The following is a 20482-nucleotide window of genomic DNA, read 5'->3' on the forward strand; positions in this document are numbered from 1 at the left end:
GGGGAGAGGACTGGAGGGCGCGTGAGGTCCCCAGATAGCTCCCAGGATGACGAAGCAATAACAGGATACACGGAGGCAAAATAGGAACGGAAGCATCACATTTATTTCCAAAGAAAATAGCAAACATGGTGTTCCAAGTACACAAAGATTGTTGCAGGGAAGAGAGAATCACAGATTTTATTCAATGTATACATATTTACAGCAAGATTAGGCCACAGCTTTCAGCAACGTTTTTTCATTCAACAATAACGTTCACGCACATAACTTTGCTCTCTATCAAGTTGGTTTAATTTAACTGATGCTAAGGGGGCAGATGATAAATCACAAAGAATGTGGGCAGGAAGCGTACCAAATTGTCTACGGTTTCAGTCAGGTTGTGTGTGTGTGTGTGAATTATGATTACAAAACGTTTGCCTGTCTGTATAATTCACATTCATTGCAATCATTACATTTTCCCATAAATTAGCAATATAAACAAATATATGGGGACCTCCAGTAAACAGATAAAAATCAATACGAGACCACACTTTGCAACAACTATTTAGTAACAGCATGGGTTACAGCTTAGGGAAACTTCTATACAAATCATTTAGTCAGCAGCACACACGGGATGGGGTGGGGGTACCTGAACAACCTGGTTTTGTTGTTGTTTTATTTTTGTGTTTGTTTGTTTTTAGCCACCTTTAATACTACAACAAGACGTTTGTGAAAAACTGGACAGGGTGAGATAGGTGTTTTCCTGGGCATAATATAAAATGAGAAAAATGCACATATAAATGGGAGAGGGGGCTTTTGCATGCACTTTGGGGTCACTGTCTTTTAGGCCAAATCTTCTGGACTCCAATTACCAAGATTCTGAAGCAAATGGGGAAGTATTACTATTTCCTTCTCCCTCAAGCCAGTGTCTTCCCTACTAATGGAGAAAGGGCTTGTTGCTTGTAGCTAGTGGGAAGAAACACAGAAAAGGACTAGTTTTACCAGCGGTTGCCCTTGAAGGAGCAGGAAATACTAACAACTGCGTGGCTGAGCCTCACATTCCAGGTGGGGAGCTTGAGGGTCCCCAAAGGAAGCTCATCCAGGTGGCCTGGCTTGGGCTGATTGGGTGCAGGCCTCAGTAGAGAGAGGCAGACACACAAGTGTGGGTTTGGGGTACACACCCTCTGCCTGCATCCTCTCTGGATTTTCCTCCCGGTGTCCCACAACTTGTGTCAAAGACGCGCCAAGATCTGCACACCTCGCCAGACCCGGCCATCCTGGCCATAATGACCCTGTGTGGCTTTTGTTTCTGCCTTGGAAGAACTTAGTCCTAAAGTTATCATCAGTTGGTTCGCTATGTGTGTGTATTTTTTTTTTAAAATAAGTTTGATTTTATCTCTTTAGAAACGGTTTGAAACTAACGGGGCAGGGGGAGTTTGACAGAGAGGAGAACAAATCGCTGACAAAGAACCCTTTACGTTTCATCAGCGTTGTTAGGGCGACAAGCAGGAATGTCTCAGATAATAACTCCCACTTCAAAGATTTCTCAGCTCAAAGAAAGCGGACCATCCTTTTTATTCAACCACAAGGACTGGCACTAAAGAAGACTCCACTGTTTGATTTTTTTTTTCCACCGTGTTTATTTTTCCCCTATTCACTGGGGTACTTGGATAAAATAAACAACAAGACAATTAAGGGAACATGGACTTCTAACTTTCCTGCCATCTTCCCCATTCCCTTGGCCTTGGGCTCTTGGGTCCCTGCCTAGGGCCATTGCAGCCCTAGGGTCCCCAGCCAAGGGGAGAAATAACTTTGGGGGGGGGGGGAGGGATGCCTAAAGGTTTACTGGGTGGAGGGGCAGGAGAGGCTGCGCTGAAAGTCAGCACAGAAATATCCAAAGGACACAGTCTAAATGCCCCAGACTCCTCCAGGGTGACTCCCTTGCCAGCCAAACCCCTATCAAATTGAAGAATCAGAGAGGTCTTCGCACAAAACCAAGCCGGGAATGCTCATTTGTTAAGCTTCTGAGGCTGCCCTAAAGTCATTTACTCCTGACCCTGGAGCCTCTTTGGGGCGCAGTCAAGATGCACAGAGTCCGGCTCCTACCTTTCCTGAAAGCGTCCCGGGCGCCAAAGACCCCCACATCGGGGTGCAGGGTGAACCCCTAAACGCGGGCGAGGCAGGTCCTGGGGAGGAAGTATATACTGGAGAGCGCAGTGACAGTATTAAATGGCGTGAAAGCAAAGGTCAGAGCAAATGTATCTTAATAGAGTGTCTGCAGTGAAGTGTGCCGCCTTTGAAGCGGCCGCTCCCCGCGCGCATTTCCATGGCGAGCCTAACGCGGCATGCTGATGCACCGTCAAACTCACACTTTCAACCCCAAAACCCGACTCTTTGAACAACCCGAGCTTGATTAGACCTTTCTCCTTTTCTTTCCCCTCTTACAAACCATTTCCTCGCCTTTAGAAACTCGCCATCAAACCCAAATGCGCCCTCTGATCACCGCAGAAAGCAGAAACAAAGGGGGCTGAGCGGCGATTCAAGCGGCCCTTTTCTTCGCTCACGTTATTATCCATTTTTATTATGATCGGGAACAAGTGCCCATTCGCGTGGGTTTTGTTTACCGGAAATTAAATGAAAATGATTTAGTCCGCGTCAAACAAAAATATATACTTGTATACACAAGAAAAAAGGCCTGTTAGACGTAAATATTATGTCCTTAATGAAAAGCCTGGACGGGCTCCAGGCTCGGCCTTTCAGGATTTCAGTGCGACTTGCCCATTGCCATAGAAATCCTAACTTACCATGAAGATGCACCGTGGCGAAGAAACACTGCTTTGTGCGCGGGCCCTTTGATGTCGCAGGCGCGAGATGCGGGCGCTCAGCTGCGCTGGGCGAGATTACCTTGCGAGCAACGCGGTGGACATCTGTAACAAGCAAATGAAAAATTAAAGGCGATTAGCAGCCGACCAAACATTTTTATTTTATTTCATTATTTTGGTTGAGGTTGGGAAGACAAACTGGGGGGCCTAGAAACCGAGGAGAAGGTAGAGAGTCCTATTTGGGGAGGAGGACTTTCTAAACCTCGGCAGAAGGAGCGAGTTCCCCAGATGCCCTCTGCACCTTGGCCTTGGGGCGGGTGTTTCACGGTGGGAACGAGTCGCTCGCGGGCCGACTGCCCGCCCTGGGCGCTATTGTATTTGGGGGAGGAGGGGATTGCAGTTTCCCTTCCACCAAGGACAGGATTCACTGAGGGTGTCTTTGGAGGTTCTGGTTTTTATTAGGGATAATGAAAACAGCCCCACTCCAGTTAGGCCGTTATTTATCCGCTGGGAGCTGTGGGACTGTGAGGTCTGAATGAGAGCTGTCCTGATGTCGGAAGGGAAGAGGGCAGGAGAAAATCCAGCTGGGTGGCAGAGGAGGGACTCCATTGCTGAACTCAGCTTTTTAAAAACTTGAGGTCATTATGGGGTTCCTCCAAGCGGGAATACGCCCCCCCCCCCTTATCTCCAAGTTCTTAGGGGACTGGGATGGTTATGCGGACAGCTTTTCTTTCGTTTCTTTTCTTTTTCTTCAAATCTCAGCTAGGATTTCGGGGCAGCCCCATTCTCCCTAAAGAGGGTGGCAGACTGGGAAAGAGGCCCTGCCTTTTCCCTGCATGGCAACAACTGCAAAGGCCTTCCTCTCCCCCGCCCCCAACATCTGGTTCTTTTTCTGGGGACTTCATACTCAGCATATGAAATACACATTCAATCTAGACCCACTGGGTGTTTGCCTTTACAACATTTATTATTCCAGTTCATTTCTTTTTGTCCCTCTCCTTCTTAAAAAAGACCAACATTGTGAGATTTTGACAAGGACCTTCGGAGAATCGACACGATTCACCCAGACGCTGTCACCGCGAAGGCCTCGGTGCAGTGACGTCATCGGCCCGCTCCCAGCCCTCAACACCCACAAGATCGCACTTCGGCAAGGGGGGTGGGGGTGGAGAAACCTCCTGGCATTGAATCCTGAAGCCCCTCTTACACTTTTTTTTGGTCTGAATTTCCTGTTGTTTTGGACTCACCTTCTTATCCTAAGCATATAACACACACCTAATCTGTGGACAGACGGGCAGGGAGACTTGTCTGTGTGTCCGAGCCGGTGCTTGGGGTGAGGGTGGGGCAAGTGACTTGTGGGGTAGAGGGCTGGACCCCCTGCGGCTCATCTCCTTAACAGAAGTCCTGCGAGGGAATATTTGGGATCTGGATCATGTGTATTTTCGTTTCAAAAGATTGAGGGGAGGAGAAGTGTAGAGGCCAGAAAAGGCGCTGGAATCCACCCTGCCACCTTCCCCACTCGGAACTTTCGGGACGCGGGGAAGGGGGTGGAGGGTGGGAATCCGAGCGGTCCAGGCCTCAAGGGATACATTTCCCATTCTGTGGACCAAGCAGGCAATCTGTGGTCTTACTTCAGTCACGTGCAGTTGCCAGGATTGGGCAGAAAACCATAAGTATATATAATTTGCAGCCCGTCTTTCTTTACCCCTGACACTGGTTTTACTCTACCCGAGCAGTCCGGGCGCGTGTGTGCATGTGCATGTGTGGGGAGAGGAGGGGGTGTCACTGCAGAATAAACACGGGGACCTTTTTTATATTTTAAAACAATCGGCATCGTATCCGCATATGCAGTGAGTTCTACCCGTAACTATTACTGGTGGCCTGCCTGCTTGCCACCGTCCTTCCTCTCCCTCTGCCTGATCGAGCCTCTGTAACCCGGCCCATTCTCGCAGCCTGTGTACGCGGGAGCAGCAACCCCAGCTGCAACCCTAAAATCCCAGGCGACGGCAGCAGCGGCAGGGCCAGGGGGTGGCACGGCGCTGAGAGGCGCAGCGGAGGGAACCGCGCCCTGACACACGTACCATTCGCTCAGGTCAGCGCCATGCGCCGCCGCCGCCACCGCCACCGAGGAGGCCACCGGGGGCTCGCGGCCGCAGTCCGACGAGGGCGACACTAGAGCCGACGGCGTGGCCGAGTCGTAGCCAGAGCTGGGCGGCGGCGGCGAGCGCCCGTGCACCTTCATGTGCTTGCGCAGCGAGCTGGGGTGCGTGTAGCACTTGTCGCAGCCGCGCACCTTGCACGTGTATGGCTTGTCGCTCGTGTGCACGTGCGAGTGCTTCTTGCGGTCGCTGCTGTTGGCGAAGCGCCGCTCGCAGCCCTCGAACTCGCACCTGAAGGGCTTCTCCCCTGGCGGAGGCAACGTAGAGTCATTAGCACCCGTGAGTTGGGTCTCCGGCTATCCCGAACCCCCTCCTCCCCACCCCCGTTTCTCTCCCACGATCTGGAAAGGAATCGCAAACGGTTTTCAAAACCCAGAAACCCCTTTCCTGCGCGCCACGGGCTCCGGTGTCCCCGTCCCCGAGCAGAGCGCGCCCCCACCCCACACGTCTGCACCCCTCCCCCACTTCCGACTGCGCTTGGGGGGAGGGCACGGGGGAGGAGCGATAGGGACTCCATCTTAGTCGAGTTTCCAAACCCGAAAATTCTGATCCACCTGTTTTTTTGGGGGCTGTTTTCCTCCCAAATCTCCTCACTCGCAACCAGAAGCGCCTCTGCCGGGAGACTGACCGAGGAGCGCGCGTCCGCTCGATTTCAAGTTGCAGGTCCAGACAAACGTCTTGGCCGCCGCCCAGCCCCCCTCGCCGTGTGACCCCGCAAACACCCTCTCCTGGCCCACATCACGTCCTTAAAGTGGGCTCTGTGCAAATGCTCAGACGCCGGGCTGAGTTAAGGACGCGCCGCCGGTGTACAGGTCGCGTGCGTAGCGTGGGTTCGTGCTACCGGGGAAGGGATTCTGAGTAACGATCCCTTCTTAGGCAATTTTTACGGGAAACGGAGCCTCCTCCCCCTTCTCTTTTACCCCCTGAGGGAAAACATTTAGCAGCATTCTTCAAATCTGGCCTAAACCTTCCGGAATCCCTCCAGATGCGTTTGCCGGGAATAATATTTTATTACGCTGCTCCGGTGGCCTCCCGGAGACCCTGCCGCGGGCGGCCGGCCCTCCCGGGCCCCGGCGACCCTGCGAGGTCCCCCAGACCTCTGGCGCCCCCAGACCAGCCCCGCGCGCAGGCCGCAGCCCCAGGGCGGGCGCCGCAGGGGCCGCGCGTGACGCGAGGCCTCTCCCGCGATCCCGCGCTGAGAGCGGCGGGTTCGGGGGGGAGCGCGGGGACGCGGCCAGGCCCCGCCGAGCTCCGCCGGCCGAAGGGCGAGGCAGCGTCCGCGCAGGCCCCGCGGGGGACTCGCTCGGTGGCGGCGAGGCCCGGGAAGGCGGAGGCAAGGCGCGAATATCGGAAGAGGACCCGCACCCAATCCGGGCGGTGGCCGCCGGCTGCATTCGCTAGGCGGGAGCGCGGAAAAGAGTCAGAGCCCCCGGGAGCGCAGGCTCCCGCCGAGGTGCAGCTGCTGCGGGGAGGGGGCTAGTGCGGGGAAGGTGGTGTTCGGGCGCTTTAAGCGAACGGAGGCCGCCCGGCGCGCTGGGTCCGGGGAAGGGCTGCCGAGCTGCCTGCTCGAGAGGAAGAGACGCACGGCTGGGGGGCGGGCGCCTTTGTGGTCGCTTCTCCTCCCGCTTCCAGGAAAGCCCGGCGCTTTGGGGCGAGTATGAAGTCGGACGAGCAAACAAAGCCCCTGCTCCCCAGCCCCGGGAGGTGCGGGAGGTCTGCGCGTAACCTGCGCCTCTGCGGTGGCAGCCGGGAGCCCGCGGCTCTGCAACCGCCCGGCCGGGGCGTTTTCCCCCCGCAGGAGCAGTGCTGCGACACGGAGTCCTCTGATTAATTAAAAAAATATATATATATGAGAAAGATGCAGAAAAAAGAATCTTATTTGTTCCTGTTTGCCCGTGTTCTCCCCTCTGATCTGTCAGCATGTACAAAAGCAAAACTTTGTCCTTCCTTCCTTTTTATCGTCTTTTCTTTCTAAAATCACTTACAAAAATGATGCAAAAGAAAACAAGGTTAAACTTAGGAAACACAGGGGGAATGGAACTGGAGGCCGCTTTTCCCCCTTCTGTAAAGAATTCCCGCCACTCATTCATCCCGTCTTTGGAGTACCTCGGTCGACATTCACGTGAAACGGAAACGATTTCGCCCCAGACCTGGAGCAGCAGCAATGAAAGCCGGGCACTGAGGTGAAACGGGCAACCAGGAAGTTTCGAGGCCCCTGGGAGGCCGGGTGGAAGCGGCGCCACCGCCCCCCCGCCCGCCCCTCCCGCAAGCTGCGCGAGGCGCCGGGGTCTCCCCGCCTGACACCCACTTCCCAACCCCGTCGCGCAGCCATCCCGACTCCCCTCCCCTTCCCCGCTCCTCCAGTAGGGTCGCTGAGCCCTGCGAGGATGGGTGCGCGGAGCCAGCAGGGTTGGGCCAACCCCCTGTGGCCTGCCCGGAGTGGCCCGGGGATCTGCGGTGAAAGGCCGAGGTCTCCCCGCAGCCCGGGTGCGCGGGACCCCGCTGGGAAGCGCGGGGCGGCCTGGCCAGCGCCATTTTCTCGCTCCCGGTGGCCGGGCCAGGCTCTCCGCGCCCGCGCGGCCGCCTCTTCCCGCCTCAGATCCCCCCGCGGCCCCTCTCCATCCGCCGCCCGGGCAGGTGGGGCGAGCCGGGCCCAGGGCGTCCCCGGAGGGCGGCGGGCGGCGGGCGGCGGCGGGGCGGCGCTCCCCTGGCCGCCGCACCATTGTTCCGGGCTCGCCGAGACCTCGGCGAAGAGAAACCTTTCCGCTCGGATCTGGTGCAGCCGCCTCCGAAGCCAGGCCCGGGATTCAGATCCCGGAGACTCTCACCTCCTGAGAAATCAGCTCCTGTTCGCCGCTGCCGCGGCTCAAGGAAATGAAATGCTATTAATATTTGAAAAGGCAATTATTTTCCTGTTGAATCGAGCACGGTCTTCATGAATAATTTGTCGCGAGGTCTATTGCCATTTGAGAAACACTTTGTTGGCTTTTCCTCCTCTTTTCATTACTTTGGGGGAAGGGGGGAGAGTGAGGCAAATGCTGGAGCAGGCGAGGCTCTATAGATTAAAACAACAACAACAATAACAAAAACTCAAGCAATCGGTAATGAATCAGGACAGCCGGTGGAAAGGACGCAGTTATAATTCTGTCCTGAATAGACGCAAAACTGAGCCAGCCCGGGCGCAATGAACTTCCTTCTCTGCTGTAGGTCGATTGCGCTAAGAATTTAACCATTTTCTGCTTCACAGACTTCAAACAGTGGGCCGGCAAAGAGCAGTAAAAGTTTGTTTGTTTAAAACCCCTTGTCATTAACGACGAGTTCTTCTTCGGCTCAGGATTGCGCGTCCTTCGCGGTGCCGGCCGTCAGCCTGGAGTCCCGGGCCTGTCGCCTGGGGTCAGCGTCTCACTTCTCCCCCACCCTCGGATTAAAGTCTGGGGGTGGCCAGATGCTTGCGGGAGGGTGGCTGGGGGACCCCGGAAGGAGCTCGAGAAAACCGGACACTTCCCAGACCTGCTCCGGAAGGAAAGTATGAGACGCAAAGGGGATTTTGGTCTGAGAGCATCCGCTTGTGTCAGCTTGTCCTGGCCTGGGACTTCCCCGAGAAGGCAGGGGTTGAGGGTGGAGGAGGGATTTAGCAAAGCTTCTTTCACGGGCTGTGCCAATTTAGGTGACTTCTTAGACTCTGAACAATGGCTGGTATTTCTAGCAAGATTGGAAATGAGTAAGACAGGGCGTCAGAGAGTAGCAGAAGGGGGACACGGAGCCGGAATTTATTTCATCTCTTTGCCTCCCCATCAGGTTTCCTCCCCTGACTCCAAAATGAGGGAGGAGAGAAGATGTTGACTTCTTAAACTAAAGAGGGACCGGTGTGGAGAAAACCCTGGCTAAGGAGAGTACAAACAGGGGCTGCTACACTAATTAATGTAACTTCACAAGCTGTTCTGGGAAGTGTGAAAACTTTCTCCTTGCAATTGCATTAATTAGAGATGCTTCTGGTCGTAAGGAGTTCAACTTTGCAGGCTCTTGCACGTGGCGCCTTTTTTCTCTGTTAACTAGAACTAACAGATGTGGTTGACACATGTCCCCATTTCACTTAACAGCTCAGTAAATGACATTTAAGGCGGATGGGTCCCGTTGGGTCTCTACTGTGGAGAAAAGGAGAGTTCGCCAAGTGTCCTAAGTGCCAGTACACAAAAGTTCCAAAGTCGGGCCAAATTTAGCCCACCAGACACCCAAAGAAGTCGCCAAGGGACTGATGACTCTTCTGTCCAGGTGGCATTAGGCTTTGTTTGATGGGTGGAGGAATTGGTCACGTGATTCCACAGGACCGGGAAAAGTTAGGCCACATTGTTGTTAGGTCTCTGCGACTTTGGGAAATTGTGCCATTTTAACTACCTGAACCCAAACTCCACGAGCAGGGAGCACACGTTTGCATACACACGGACCCAGCTCGATCACCCTCTTCCCTGCACGGAAACGCTCCCTCCCCTCACTCCAGAAACTTCTCTGTGATTCTAAGAATAGAAGAGCATAATAGGTGTTTTATGGCTTTGACGCAGGGCAATACACCAAAACACCCCCACCCCACCCCCCAGGTGGAACTTGAAGAAATCCAACCCCGAGGGCCGGGAAAAGGCCGCCTACTTTCCCCGAGGGTCCGCACCAGACAGCGCCGAATACTGACCTGTGTGAGTTCGTTTGTGTATTTTGAGATTTTCTGATCTAGCAAAGACCTTCCCACACCCCGGGAAAGGACAGGGGAAGGGCTTCTCGCCCGTGTGCACACGGATGTGATTTACAAGTTTGTATTTGGCTTTGAAGGGCTTGCCCTGGCGCGGACACTCCTCCCAGAAACAGATGTGGTTGGCCTGCTCCGGGCCACCGACGTGCTCCACGGTGACGTGCGTGACCAGCTCGTGCATAGTGCTGAAAGTTTTGGAGCAGAGGTGCGGGGCCGCGGGGCTGTCGGCCGCCAGCCACTTGCAGATGAGCTCCTGTTTGATGGGCTGGCGCATGTAGCGGAAGAAGGCGCCTGGGCCGTGGGGCGCAGCGAGATTCATGGTCAGGTTCACGCCCCCGTAGCCATGCAGGGCGGCGGCAGCTGCCAAGGCGTCGCTGCGGGCTGCGGCACCCGGGGCGAAGGGCTCGGGCCGCGCGTACATGTCTCCGGGGAGCCCCAGGCTCAGGAGGCCGTTCAAAGGGCGGCTGGGGGAGGTCTGGGGCGGCTGCTCGTGGAGGCCTGAGAACACCGAGGGGCTGCTGACGGCGGCGAGCTGGGGGCCATGGTGTCCGGAGCTGCTACCTGTTGTCGAGACAAACAGCGCGCGTAAGAACCGGTGGCATGAGCGGCACGGTTCACCCGGTGGAGGATGGGGATGGGGACATAGCCAGCCCAACCCAACCGCTCCCTCTGCGGTCAGCCCCGGGACCTGGAGCCAGGCCGCGGCGGCGGCAGCGAACCCGCTGGACAGCGAGAGGCCAAGTCCTTCCGCCACCGTCCCGCTTGGCGGCGGTTCGGTAGAGCCGCGCCAGGAGCAGGAGAGCGTTGGTGGCGGCGGGGTAGGCGCAAGGGGCAGGGGGATGCCCGAGGCTGAGTCTCTGGTGTGCTGGGGGCCGTCAGGGCTCTGCTCCGGAGGGGTCCGACCTGCACCCTGGGCGCGCTTCGGCGACCAACTAACTCCCCGGGGCGCACACGGTCGCGGCGCCCTGCGAGGGACTGGAGGTGATGAAAGTGGTCATGGTGGAGGTGGTGAAGGTGGAAGTGGTGGTGGCGCTGAAGCCCCCCGACCAAATACACTGATGCCGGCGCCTGGCTTGACTGGGAGAGGGCTGCCTGCTGCATCCCGACAGAAGCTCCCCAGAGCTGCCTGCGCCGGGCTGCTCACAGCAGTCACCTGACAGCTGGGAGGGGAAAGAACCACCACACACAAAACTTTTGCAAAGTTTCCCCCCTTCAGTGCTGGGGTTTTGGCTCCCTCCCCCTTTGGTCTTTAAGGCGTGCATGAAATCCCGTAAGCTAGAGACCGCAACTGCGCGCGTGAGGGAGTGAATAGAGATTCCGGGACGTGGCCGGGGCCCGCAGAGAAGAACAATCGCCCAGGTCCCCCATTGGCCGGTGGCCGGGCTCGACGTCAGCAATGACAGGTCTCACCGCACGCGCGCGCGCGCACACAGCCACTAGCAGAACTGTTCCATCCCCCACCCCCAGCCCCTGTCACGCTTCTACTGCTCATGCGCTCTGACCCGGACCCCGAGGCTTCGTTTCTCCCCCTGCGCCACCCCGCCTGCTCTCCCCAAAGCGGTGTGGGCCAGCTTCTCCTCCAGGTTTCAGGAAGTGAGCCGGCCCGGGGTTTGCCTCCACTCACTGAGACTCGGAGGTGGGGAGCGGGGCGCGCTGCGTCGCACGTAGCGCCCCGGGGAGCCGATCCGCTCACCCTGCACGGTGCGGGCCGACGGGCTCCCGCGCGCTGGGATGATGGCCTGCTCGTCCCGGAAACCGGGAAGACACCGAGGCAGGGAGCGAGGGATGGGAAGATGCCCCAGACAAGGCGGCGGGGAACGGAGGGAGAAGCAGTAGGCTAGTGACCCTTGAACCTAATTGTATTGCCTCGACTGCTCCGAAATCCCTCTTTCCCAAGGTCTTTCATTTCCTCTTTCTCCCCCCGCATTCTTTTTATCCTCCCTCCCTTGCCACCAGACCTCGCCTTCCTACTTGGATTCTTTCTTCTCCCCTTCTCCTCCCTTGCTCCCCCCTCCCCTCACTCCTCCGCGCTCAGGCCTCGCAGGCCCCTCTTCCCCCGTGCGTGGGGGGCTCAGGGTCGCGCGCACCTCAGAATCAGTCACTGGCCTGAGCCAGAAATGGGCCGAGCCGGAGTTAGGCCTGGGGGAGGTTGGCCTCGAACTCACCCCAAGCCCTCCTGATAGGGCCCGAGAACCTTCCCAGCCACAAACTGCACCGCCCCGCGGGCCGCGCGGCCAAAGAAACAAAGGCGAGGGAGGCGCAGCGAGGGCGAGCAGGTCCTTGCCCCGGCACTGCGCGCCCCGAACACCTGCAGACCTAGGGCCCTGAATTCCGCACGCCGCCGCCCGTCGCGGCCTCTGGGAAAGGGGGTTTAGGAGGGACTGCCACTCTCAGTTCCCGCCACTTGTTGCCCGCGGGACGAGTGTCTGCTTTCCTCCTTTCGTGCCTCTGCAAGGAGCGGACGCGACTTTTCCCCGCCCGGGCTCTGAACGTGCCTGTGGCTTTCCCGGCCTGCGAGCTCCCTCCCCCGGGACACCCTCCCGGGCTGCGGGCGCCACGGGGGGGAAGCGGCGGGGGGCAGGGGTCGGTCAAAAAAAAACTTCAGTTCTGGCCAGTCGAGTGTGGCGTAAACAGGGGGAGTGTCCTTTGTCTGCGGGGACCGGCTGGGGCCGGCTGCACAGTCTTGCGATTTAAAGGGCCTCTGGCCCAGACCCCTGCCTTGTTCGCGGTAGCTGCAAACGCCGGCGCAAGTGCTGCCGCCTCCCTGGAAGCAGTAGAGAGCTCCTCCACAGCAGAGAAGGGCTTGGAATTTTAAGACTTAAGTAAATGACCCCGTACCCCACCAGCAGAGGAGGAAAGTTGGGCAGACTACAAGGAATTCTGGCTCAGAATTGAATGAGCCGCCCCTTCTCCCCACGCTCAGAGGCAAGGACTGTTCTTTTACATTTCCTGGCCCGTAAATAAAAACTTACTTTACATTAAAAAAAAATAACGCACTTATTTTAAATGTTTGGCATGTTCTTTGAGGCTTTCTCCGTTTACTTCATTGTTGCCCGCTTGGGCGCTCTCTGTGGCTCACTTGAGCGAGGGATTAACTTCCTTCGGCTTACACAAGTCCGGATCTTTCTGCTGCTGGCGCCGGAAGAGGTTAGGCACCGCTACAGAGAGATGCCGCGTAAGCATTTTGAAAAAATAAAGTCCGAGGAGAGCATTGGATATTTGGAACCCCTTTGCTTCTGAAACCAGAGGCTTCCACACAGCAGTTTTGACACCAGACTTGGGGGATTTGTCTCCTTTTCTAGCTTTAACACCCCCCCCCCCGCTTCCTCACTTTTCGGGGCTCCCCCTTTAATCAGATTGCTAGCTAGTCCCCGGCAGGGTTTTCTCTTTTTCGAAGCACTCGCCAGGTCTGGTCTCTAGCGAAGTGTCCCCATGTCCCAGTGAGTAGTTTCAAGTTTCCCCACCGTGCAGGTGTCGCTTACACCATGCAGTTGTCTAGGAGAGTCCGGGTTAAATCCACGGAGAACTCCAATTTCTTATTTCACGAAAAAACAAAAAACAAAATAAAAAACGAACGGGCTTCTCTCTGGGACCCCTGGTTCAACTATTTTTCCTATCCTTTCCTCAACTCCCAGCTTTGTCAACTTCCGCCTTGGCACTAGGCCCTAAGTGGGAGACACTTTTGCAATAGTCCTGCAATTAAAATATTCTTTCTTCCACCTGAACCTAGGTGATTTACAACAGACTGTTCAGAATGTTTGACAAACCCATCATCCACTTTAACTTCCATTAATGCTCTGATTCACACCAAAATCTATCTTTTAAACTTCACTCAAGAGCTTGAGTAACAGTACAGAGCAGGAGTTCTTAAACCGTTTTAGGCTGTGGGCTCCTTTGGGAGCTTGGTAAAGCTGGTGAACACTTAATAATCCTGTGGGTTGTTTTGTTTCTTCCCACAGTCATAACGGAAGAAAACATTAACTTCCAATTAGAAGGTAGAAAAAATAAAGATGCAGTTTTCCCCATCCAAGTTCATGGATCCCTTGTACTTTAAACAACTGGCTCTGTGGACTCTGGGGTTAAGAAGTAGAGGTTTAATATACATGAACTGTTAATATATTACACACCCTCTGTTATTAACTTTGCCCTTGAAAAGCTTTGAACATGTGTATGGCTCTCGGTGCCAGCAGCCAAAGGGCAGACACATCTGATTCAGCCAAAATTACAGGCAGTAGCCTGGCCCCATGGAGCTCCTTCCCAGATTCAGTCTTCCCTTGAAGTGCAGAAAACATCTGGTCCCACCCTGGGAAGATGATTCTTGAGGAGTCAAGGGTCAGTTGGCCTGCATGTCATGAGGTTGCCCCGGTCCTTGCAAGTTGCCTGGAATCAAGTGGTCCATACTTTGGTTGGCTCAACTCAGCTATGGAGCCGGGCATTCTCCCAGGGGGACAGTTCCCCAGAACAGCTATAGGAAGAACCCCTCCCCCACCTTGTTACCCACTAATAGACAGGGAAACTTGGGTAATCCACATAAAGGTTTTCGAGGAGTATCTTTGAAATAAGTTCCAAAGCAGTGACCAGCTAACCACAGATGACAGGTGGGGCACCAATGTCTGGGAGGCACGTTTGAATCTCCAGAGGGGACCCCTTGAGGGTTCAGTGCCCAAAGAGCAAGAAACCAGGGCTTCAGGGACTACCCAATTGGGCAGGCTGATGATGTCTACTTCAGAGTTCCTCAGAATTTTTCTTTCAGCAAGTTCTCTTGACACCACCTGCCCCAACACTAAACGCTTGGCTGGAGCATTCTCTTCCTAACCATGCCTGGGATTATGGCATCATTGAGTCCATTTTCCCGCTCAATTTTCAGAGAAAAATTGCATCTTGCTGCCCAGAGATCATTGGCAGACATCAAAAAGGAGTATCCGGGGCTTTCAGGGAGGCCTGTTTGGGTCAGATTCTACTACCAAACCCCAAACAGTGCTACTTGCCTTGGCCCTGCCACATCCCTGTTTTGGGACTCTGCAAACCAATGCCTAGAAGCAGGCCCCATGCAACTTTATTCACCCCAGCCAAGCCAATGTAGTGAAATAATCTACGGTGGTTTTCTAATCTACTTTGTAGAAATGAAACCGTTGTTGACCCTACCATTTGCCAGAACTCCTCACATCCCTGGCTCAAATGGGGGAATGTCTGCCCTCTCTCCCCTGGAAAAGAAAGAAATGGGGGAGATCTTGGATCAGTAGCTACGCTATTTTTCAATTTGATATCTTAAGCAATGCAAAATGATGATTATCTGCTGTATGTTGCGCCCAGAGCAGGATATCAGAAGCTAAGGGTTATCGTGCAGAGCTTGGTCAAGCACAAACCTTTTTCAGAGCAGTAGTCTAAATATTCTGCACCTAGATCTACAGTCACTTGCTCAGTCCTTTCTTTCCCCTTTTCTGGCAGGGTTATCCAAAATAAGGAGCAAATCTTTCCTAAGCTATTCAGAGACAGACTTTAGGATTCCTGCGGTGGGAGGTCATCTATCTATAGTCTCATGAAAAGAAATAACTTGAGCCCCAGGAGCCTGCTTGTCCAATCCCAAACTGTACAAAGAGATGAGATCCTACAGAATTTTAAAGATGAGGAAGGATATTCCATCCATTTGCTATGGAAGTTTGGGCTTTACTCACCATCAATGGAAGAAAATACACTTGACTAGAATTTAATTTCTAAGCATGGGTTCTGGAAAAATGCCTTTTGATGAACAATTAAGAAATATGGCTAAAGGATCTTCTAGAACAGCATTAAGGAATCAAAACAACTGAATAACCTCATCTCTCCAGAGAATTCTGCCATCAACCCATTCTTAAATAATGAAAGAGAGAGACTTCCTGAATTGTCCACTTAACTTTTGTTAAGAAGGGTACTTTGCCTGGCAATAATGGAACATCTTTGGAGGCAACCGTCAGCTGGTGGTGTAGTTCAAACGAGGGAAACGAGACGCCTGGAAGGGAAAACACTCAACCCTAAATCATATGCTTATTCTAAATGGAATATTAAATTAAATTCTGCACAATGAAGGTATTCCTGACAGAGCGGCTGTCAGTCACTCCTTTTCAGACACTGCATTGTGGAAACATTGTCTCGGCCACATTGCAGAAGGCTGGTGTCCCTGGTAAAGATGATGCATACCATGTAAACCCCATCACCAAGATCAAAGTCTGTTCCTTTCATGGAAGCCAATACATGTCAAACCTCATTCCAATCAAATCGTCCGGAAATGAATTCAAGATGAATATGTCATAGAGTAATGTGACAGTGGCACTGCAGAAGGTCAGGGGTGGTTGTTTCAATGAGAGTCGTCAAATATTACTTCTAGAACGTCCAGATGAGTAGGCATGGAGGGGGATTAGTCGGCTGCTGGTGGGATGTTGTGTAGCTGATTTGTGTGCAAATGCATCAAACACCAAAGTGTTGTTTTAACTTGTGTCGAACTCAGTAAATACCGTCAAACTCATAGCCCATCATGACAGAACTTCCAACCAACCAAACACACACACACAGTGAGGGGGGAGAGAGAGAGACTTCAACAAACCAATATTCAAAGGATTTAAACTTACTTGAGTCTTTCAGGGTGTTTCGGTAAAGTCGTAATCTTTTCCGCACAACCAAGGAGGTTTTGTATCTCATTTTCTGACTCTGAGGCTGTTTGGAAATAAAAGGGGAAACAGTCACTAATTAAACAATTTCATAGCTGATCGTGTGGCCCTGAATGTATGAATGAAAGAAGATATGTTGGTCTGAAGAGGGTCTGTCAACCTTTCCTTGATCATTTTCAAATGTGGACGCTAAGGACTCTGCTGGGAACTGCACACATTTATTGCAAAAATATATATCCTGATAAAAATGACACTGATATTAAGAACTGTAATTCATCGACTAGACTTTTATCGAAACTCACTTTGTGTGGTTCTCCTTTGCAGGTGGAATTAAGCTCCCCTTTCAGGTAGTGATCAAAAATCTCAAACTTCTAGTATTTGAATTTGTTCTCCAAGAAGCCTCATTTAAAAATATTAGTTGCTTCTAATGTGATTTACCAGGGCGGTGGAGGGCCACTGTACTCTGGGAAATTACAAGTTAAAAAGTTAAGTTTGAGTCTTGGGACAGACTCAATTTCTACGAAGCTTTGCACACCCTGTTCTGCTCTGTGATAGTACGGAATCCCCTAACCTCTATGATTCTCTACCTCCACCCCCCCACCTCCATCCCCCCTCGCCAACCATTTGGGATCCATCACTGGTGGATTTTTAAAAGTTAATATAAAATTCACCAGATTCTTTTAGAAGTTATCACTTTCATCATTTAGTCCTGTTTTCCCCCTTTCTTAGTTGAGAAGGTCAGAAGCAACACCTTCCTCAGATATTTGTGCTCCCTTTTAGATTCAGCCTGGGGATAGAGCTACCAAGATAAAACTTTGGACATTGAAAAGCCTGTCCTTAAAACCATTCTGGGGACCTCTGCTTCCATCAGGAAAGATCGGAGGCGGCGCAGCAGCCAAACAGAGGCAATCCACCCAGTCCCGACCGTCAATTTAGCCTAGAAAGACAAACAGTTATTGAAAACGTCCCAGGCTGGACAAACACAGCCAGCCCTCTGTCAATGAGGACGTCTGCCCATCTTGACACTAGAGCTCACAGAACAAGCAGTTGTTTAACTTGTTGAACCACAGGCCAAATCCAAGTGGGGCTCTGCTATCTCAAAGGGTTTCCAGTTCTCTATGCTACAAGCTCTCTTTTTTTCCTCCCGAACCCAGGTTGGAACTCGCTTGGCTGCTTTCACCCTTTCTTCCCTTCTTTTCTAGGTCCGAGTCCGGGGTGCACTCACCTTTTCCCAGAGGGTTTTTATTTATTTTCAATTCTTTCTAACCAAATAGCATCCTTCCCCAAAGGTAATAAGTTCCTCGCGTAAATCAGGAAAGAAAGGAGGTTCAACTTTGCCTCACCACAGAAGGGCCGTGTGCTGGGTGTCCTCGCTCTGAAATTCCCTCATGGCAGGATGTCGGGCACAGGAAAATCCTGGTTGGTTGGAGCTAATAGAATTGATGTTTTTGCTTCCAAGGGAAATGGGTGTGGGGTTCCATAGAGACCTCGGTTCACCCACAATGCTGCCCGCTGCCCCCGTGGCCGTCTATGAGGCCTGGGTCACTTCTCCTCCCAGGTCCTGGCAGCCCTTTGTGCATTATAAACCACAGGCATGCGAAGGAGTGAGGCAGAGGCTGCCTGGGTAGGCAGTGGGACCTTAAGCTGCCCTCTGTAGCGGGCGTGCCCATCGCAGAGCCTGTGGGAAGCCAGGGGAAACATTTTCTCCTGTGGTTCCAACTCCACACCACTTAGCGAGCCAGTCACCTAGTGGAGGGAGGGCTGAGAGAATTTGGGGGCAGTCACTGGCCACGACCTTAAGTCCCCACAAGGCTTGGGGTGTAGGAGGCAGCGAAAGGCCTCCACTTGATTTCCCCCACATGCTCACTCAAACAGTCTCCCCACACCAGCTGCGACCACCGAATCATCTTTGGGTACTGCCTTCCTGTCCCCAACTGGGGAAGGAAAAAGGGTGCCATTGCGCCCCAGTGATTGATCGAGCTAGGCGAGAGCCAAGAAGGAGGGGCTTTGGGTATAGGCGCGAGGCACCAGTTTTCTTTGCCGGGTCGCCAAGGCTGCTGGTTGTGGCGCCGCCCTTGCCGGCAAGCGCCTAGCCTAGGTCAGAGGTCACCAGCAGGCCGCTTCCCAAGCCCGCGACTTCAGGACCCGAGCCCTCCACTCTGCTCCACACTGATTTAGCGGCTAACCAGCGGGACCCGAGCGCTGCAAAGGGCGTGCTCGCTTCTCCACCACGGCTCGGCCTGGGCGCTGGGCAGAGCAGGGGCAGCTGAAGGCTGGCGAGGAACTCTCGAGCTGGGACAGAAACCGTCTCCTGGCCTCTGCCCACGGCTTGCTGTAGCCCACTGCAGCCCACACGGCCCGGGCCACCCTCGCCTCAAACCCCGGGAACTGGGGTGGCGAGGCTGGGCTGTTTGTTCCTGCTCCCTCAGGGCGCGGAGCTAGGGTGGCCTCAGCTCAGGGCTGGGGGCTGGATGACTTCGGGGGTCCAGGGTAGCGTCCGCAGCAAGGGATGGCCTGAAGGCCAACGCGGGCATTTAATCTTCCCTTTAACCGCTTCCTTCTCCCCTCCTCCCCTCTCCCCTAACTTGTGGGTAACTGAGGTCGTGGAAGGGAAGGTGCTGCAGCTGTGTGGGTCGCTGCAAGGCCAATACTGTCGGAAAGAGGGGGAGAAATATGACCTTGGAATCCAAAGGGAATTTCCTGCAGACAGGGCCGGCGGAGGTGCAGCCTGTCAACACCCCCGCTCCATTCCTAAGGCCTCGCAGGTTCCCGACTGTTCCCCTGGGCCTTTCATCACCCCCAAACTTCCCGGTCAAGCCTTTGAGGCTCCAGTCACAGCCCGATTCTGGTCTTTCCTCACTTCGCCCAAATTTCTAGTCCTCTTGAGACTGGGGTCGTGCCCAGTGATGGAGGCGGACGAGGCCTGCTCCCCCGAGAGCTAGTCCCAGCCCTCGTGCGCATCCCGGAGGCAGAAATCCCAGCGGCGAACCAGCGGTCGGCGGCACGAAGAGAGCGAATGCCTGGGGTCAGCGTCCTGAGGCAGGGCCGGGATGCGGGAGGGCGAGGAGCGGGACCTGGCGGCTGACCCCGGCGGCCGCCGCCGTCAAGTCGGGGCGGAGCAGTTCCATGGCCTAGGGGCCAGCCGGGCCTGCTAACTTGGCTTCTTTGACCCTGGGGGTCCCTCCCTGCCGGCCCCGTGGGGGAGGGCGGAGAAGCTGCCCGCAGGGCCCCTCTCGTGACGCCGGCCCCTCTCACAGCGCGAGGGCCGCTTCGGGCCACAAGACCCCTTCTAGTGCCCACGATGGGGCACCCAGGCCATCTACGAGAAGGAAGGGGAAGTCTGGCCGGCAACAAGCTTCTCTTGGTCCCTGTGCCAGTGGGAGCCCCATCCTTCCCCTCACCCCTCCTTCCAGGAAGAAAGGATGGACTCATCTGCGCTGCCCCTCCGCGAACAACCCCCCCCCCCACCCCCTCTCGGTGTCAGCGGGGTGGGGCCTGTACCCACGACTGGGGAGCTAATGGGGGAGGGTACCGGGGTGAGAGCCTGGCTGGGCCTCTTCCCCCAGTGGGGCTTGGGTGCCAAAAGCCCCCCATAAAGGCGCTTTCTCCGCCGCCACCGGAGGTAGCGGGTCCCAGCTGTCTGCCCCCTGGACTCACGCACTTACCCCGCTCCACCTGTTGCCCGGCTCGCCTCATTTCTGCACATCACTTCGGGGTGGCTGAGGGGGAACCACAAACCCCTCCAAGCCTCTCTTTTGTGGTTCCAGCGAGACGGTCATCCTTCATTTCTCCTTTTCCAGCTTTCGGAAAGCAGTTAGGGAATGTATGATGAAGCAGAAATGAGCCGTCAGGATGATATTTTAATGGCTTATATGTCACGTTGGTGCATGTGGCTTTGAACTGGAGCCGTTCGCGTTTCCTGCAGAGAGCGCCGCAAATCCCACTTGATAACTTCTACAACCCACAACTTTTTTTTTCTCTCTCTCTCACATTCACTCTTAGCCTGTGTATTTGGACGTGTTTCCTAAAAATACCCTCTTGTCAACGTCCCCGTTGGATTTTCCACGGACTGCAGAGGAGAGGGCTGACTTTTCTTTTTTGAAGAATTATTTTCCCTCCCCCTCCCAACGGCTACCCACCCTC

At 54.4% G+C, this 20482-nt stretch overlaps 1 protein-coding gene across 3 annotated transcripts; it reads right to left on the bottom strand.

Annotated features, from left to right (window-relative positions):
- Nucleotides 1–81: 81 nt before the first annotated feature.
- On the bottom strand, nucleotides 82–20201 carry ZIC4 (Zic family member 4). 3 transcript variants are annotated; one of them, XM_004479543.5, is made up of 5 exons: nucleotides 20005–20201; nucleotides 16301–16385; nucleotides 9639–10256; nucleotides 4877–5201; nucleotides 82–2903 (listed from the first exon to the last, which is right to left on the bottom strand). In XM_004479543.5, coding segments are annotated over exons 2-5 (1014 nt in total). In that variant the 5' UTR covers nucleotides 16371–16385; nucleotides 20005–20201; the 3' UTR covers nucleotides 82–2902. The 3 variants fall into 3 exon arrangements, with proteins under 3 accessions (XP_004479600.3, XP_004479601.3, XP_004479602.3); XM_004479544.5 differs by lacking the exon at nucleotides 20005–20201 and adding an exon at nucleotides 17683–17920; XM_004479545.5 differs by lacking the exon at nucleotides 20005–20201 and adding an exon at nucleotides 17565–17647.
- Nucleotides 20202–20482: the final 281 nt, after the last annotated feature.

The sequence above is a fragment of the Dasypus novemcinctus genome, chromosome 4 (genome assembly GCF_030445035.2).
Source record: "Dasypus novemcinctus isolate mDasNov1 chromosome 4, mDasNov1.1.hap2, whole genome shotgun sequence".
Lineage (NCBI taxonomy): Eukaryota > Metazoa > Chordata > Mammalia > Cingulata > Dasypodidae > Dasypus > Dasypus novemcinctus.

Bases quoted from the DNA above. Each gene is read 5' to 3' on its own strand.
- ZIC4 (XM_004479543.5), bottom strand. From the start codon at position 16,370: ATGAGATACAAAACCTCCTTGGTTGTGCGGAAAAGATTACGACTTTAC. The intron at 10,257-16,300 runs GTAAGTTTAAAT...TCTCGACAACAG, and splicing joins AAACACCCTGAAAGACTCAA to GTAGCAGCTCCGGACACCAT. The intron at 5,202-9,638 runs GTCAGTATTCGG...TGCCTCCGCCAG, and splicing joins ACACAAACGAACTCACACAG to GGGAGAAGCCCTTCAGGTGC.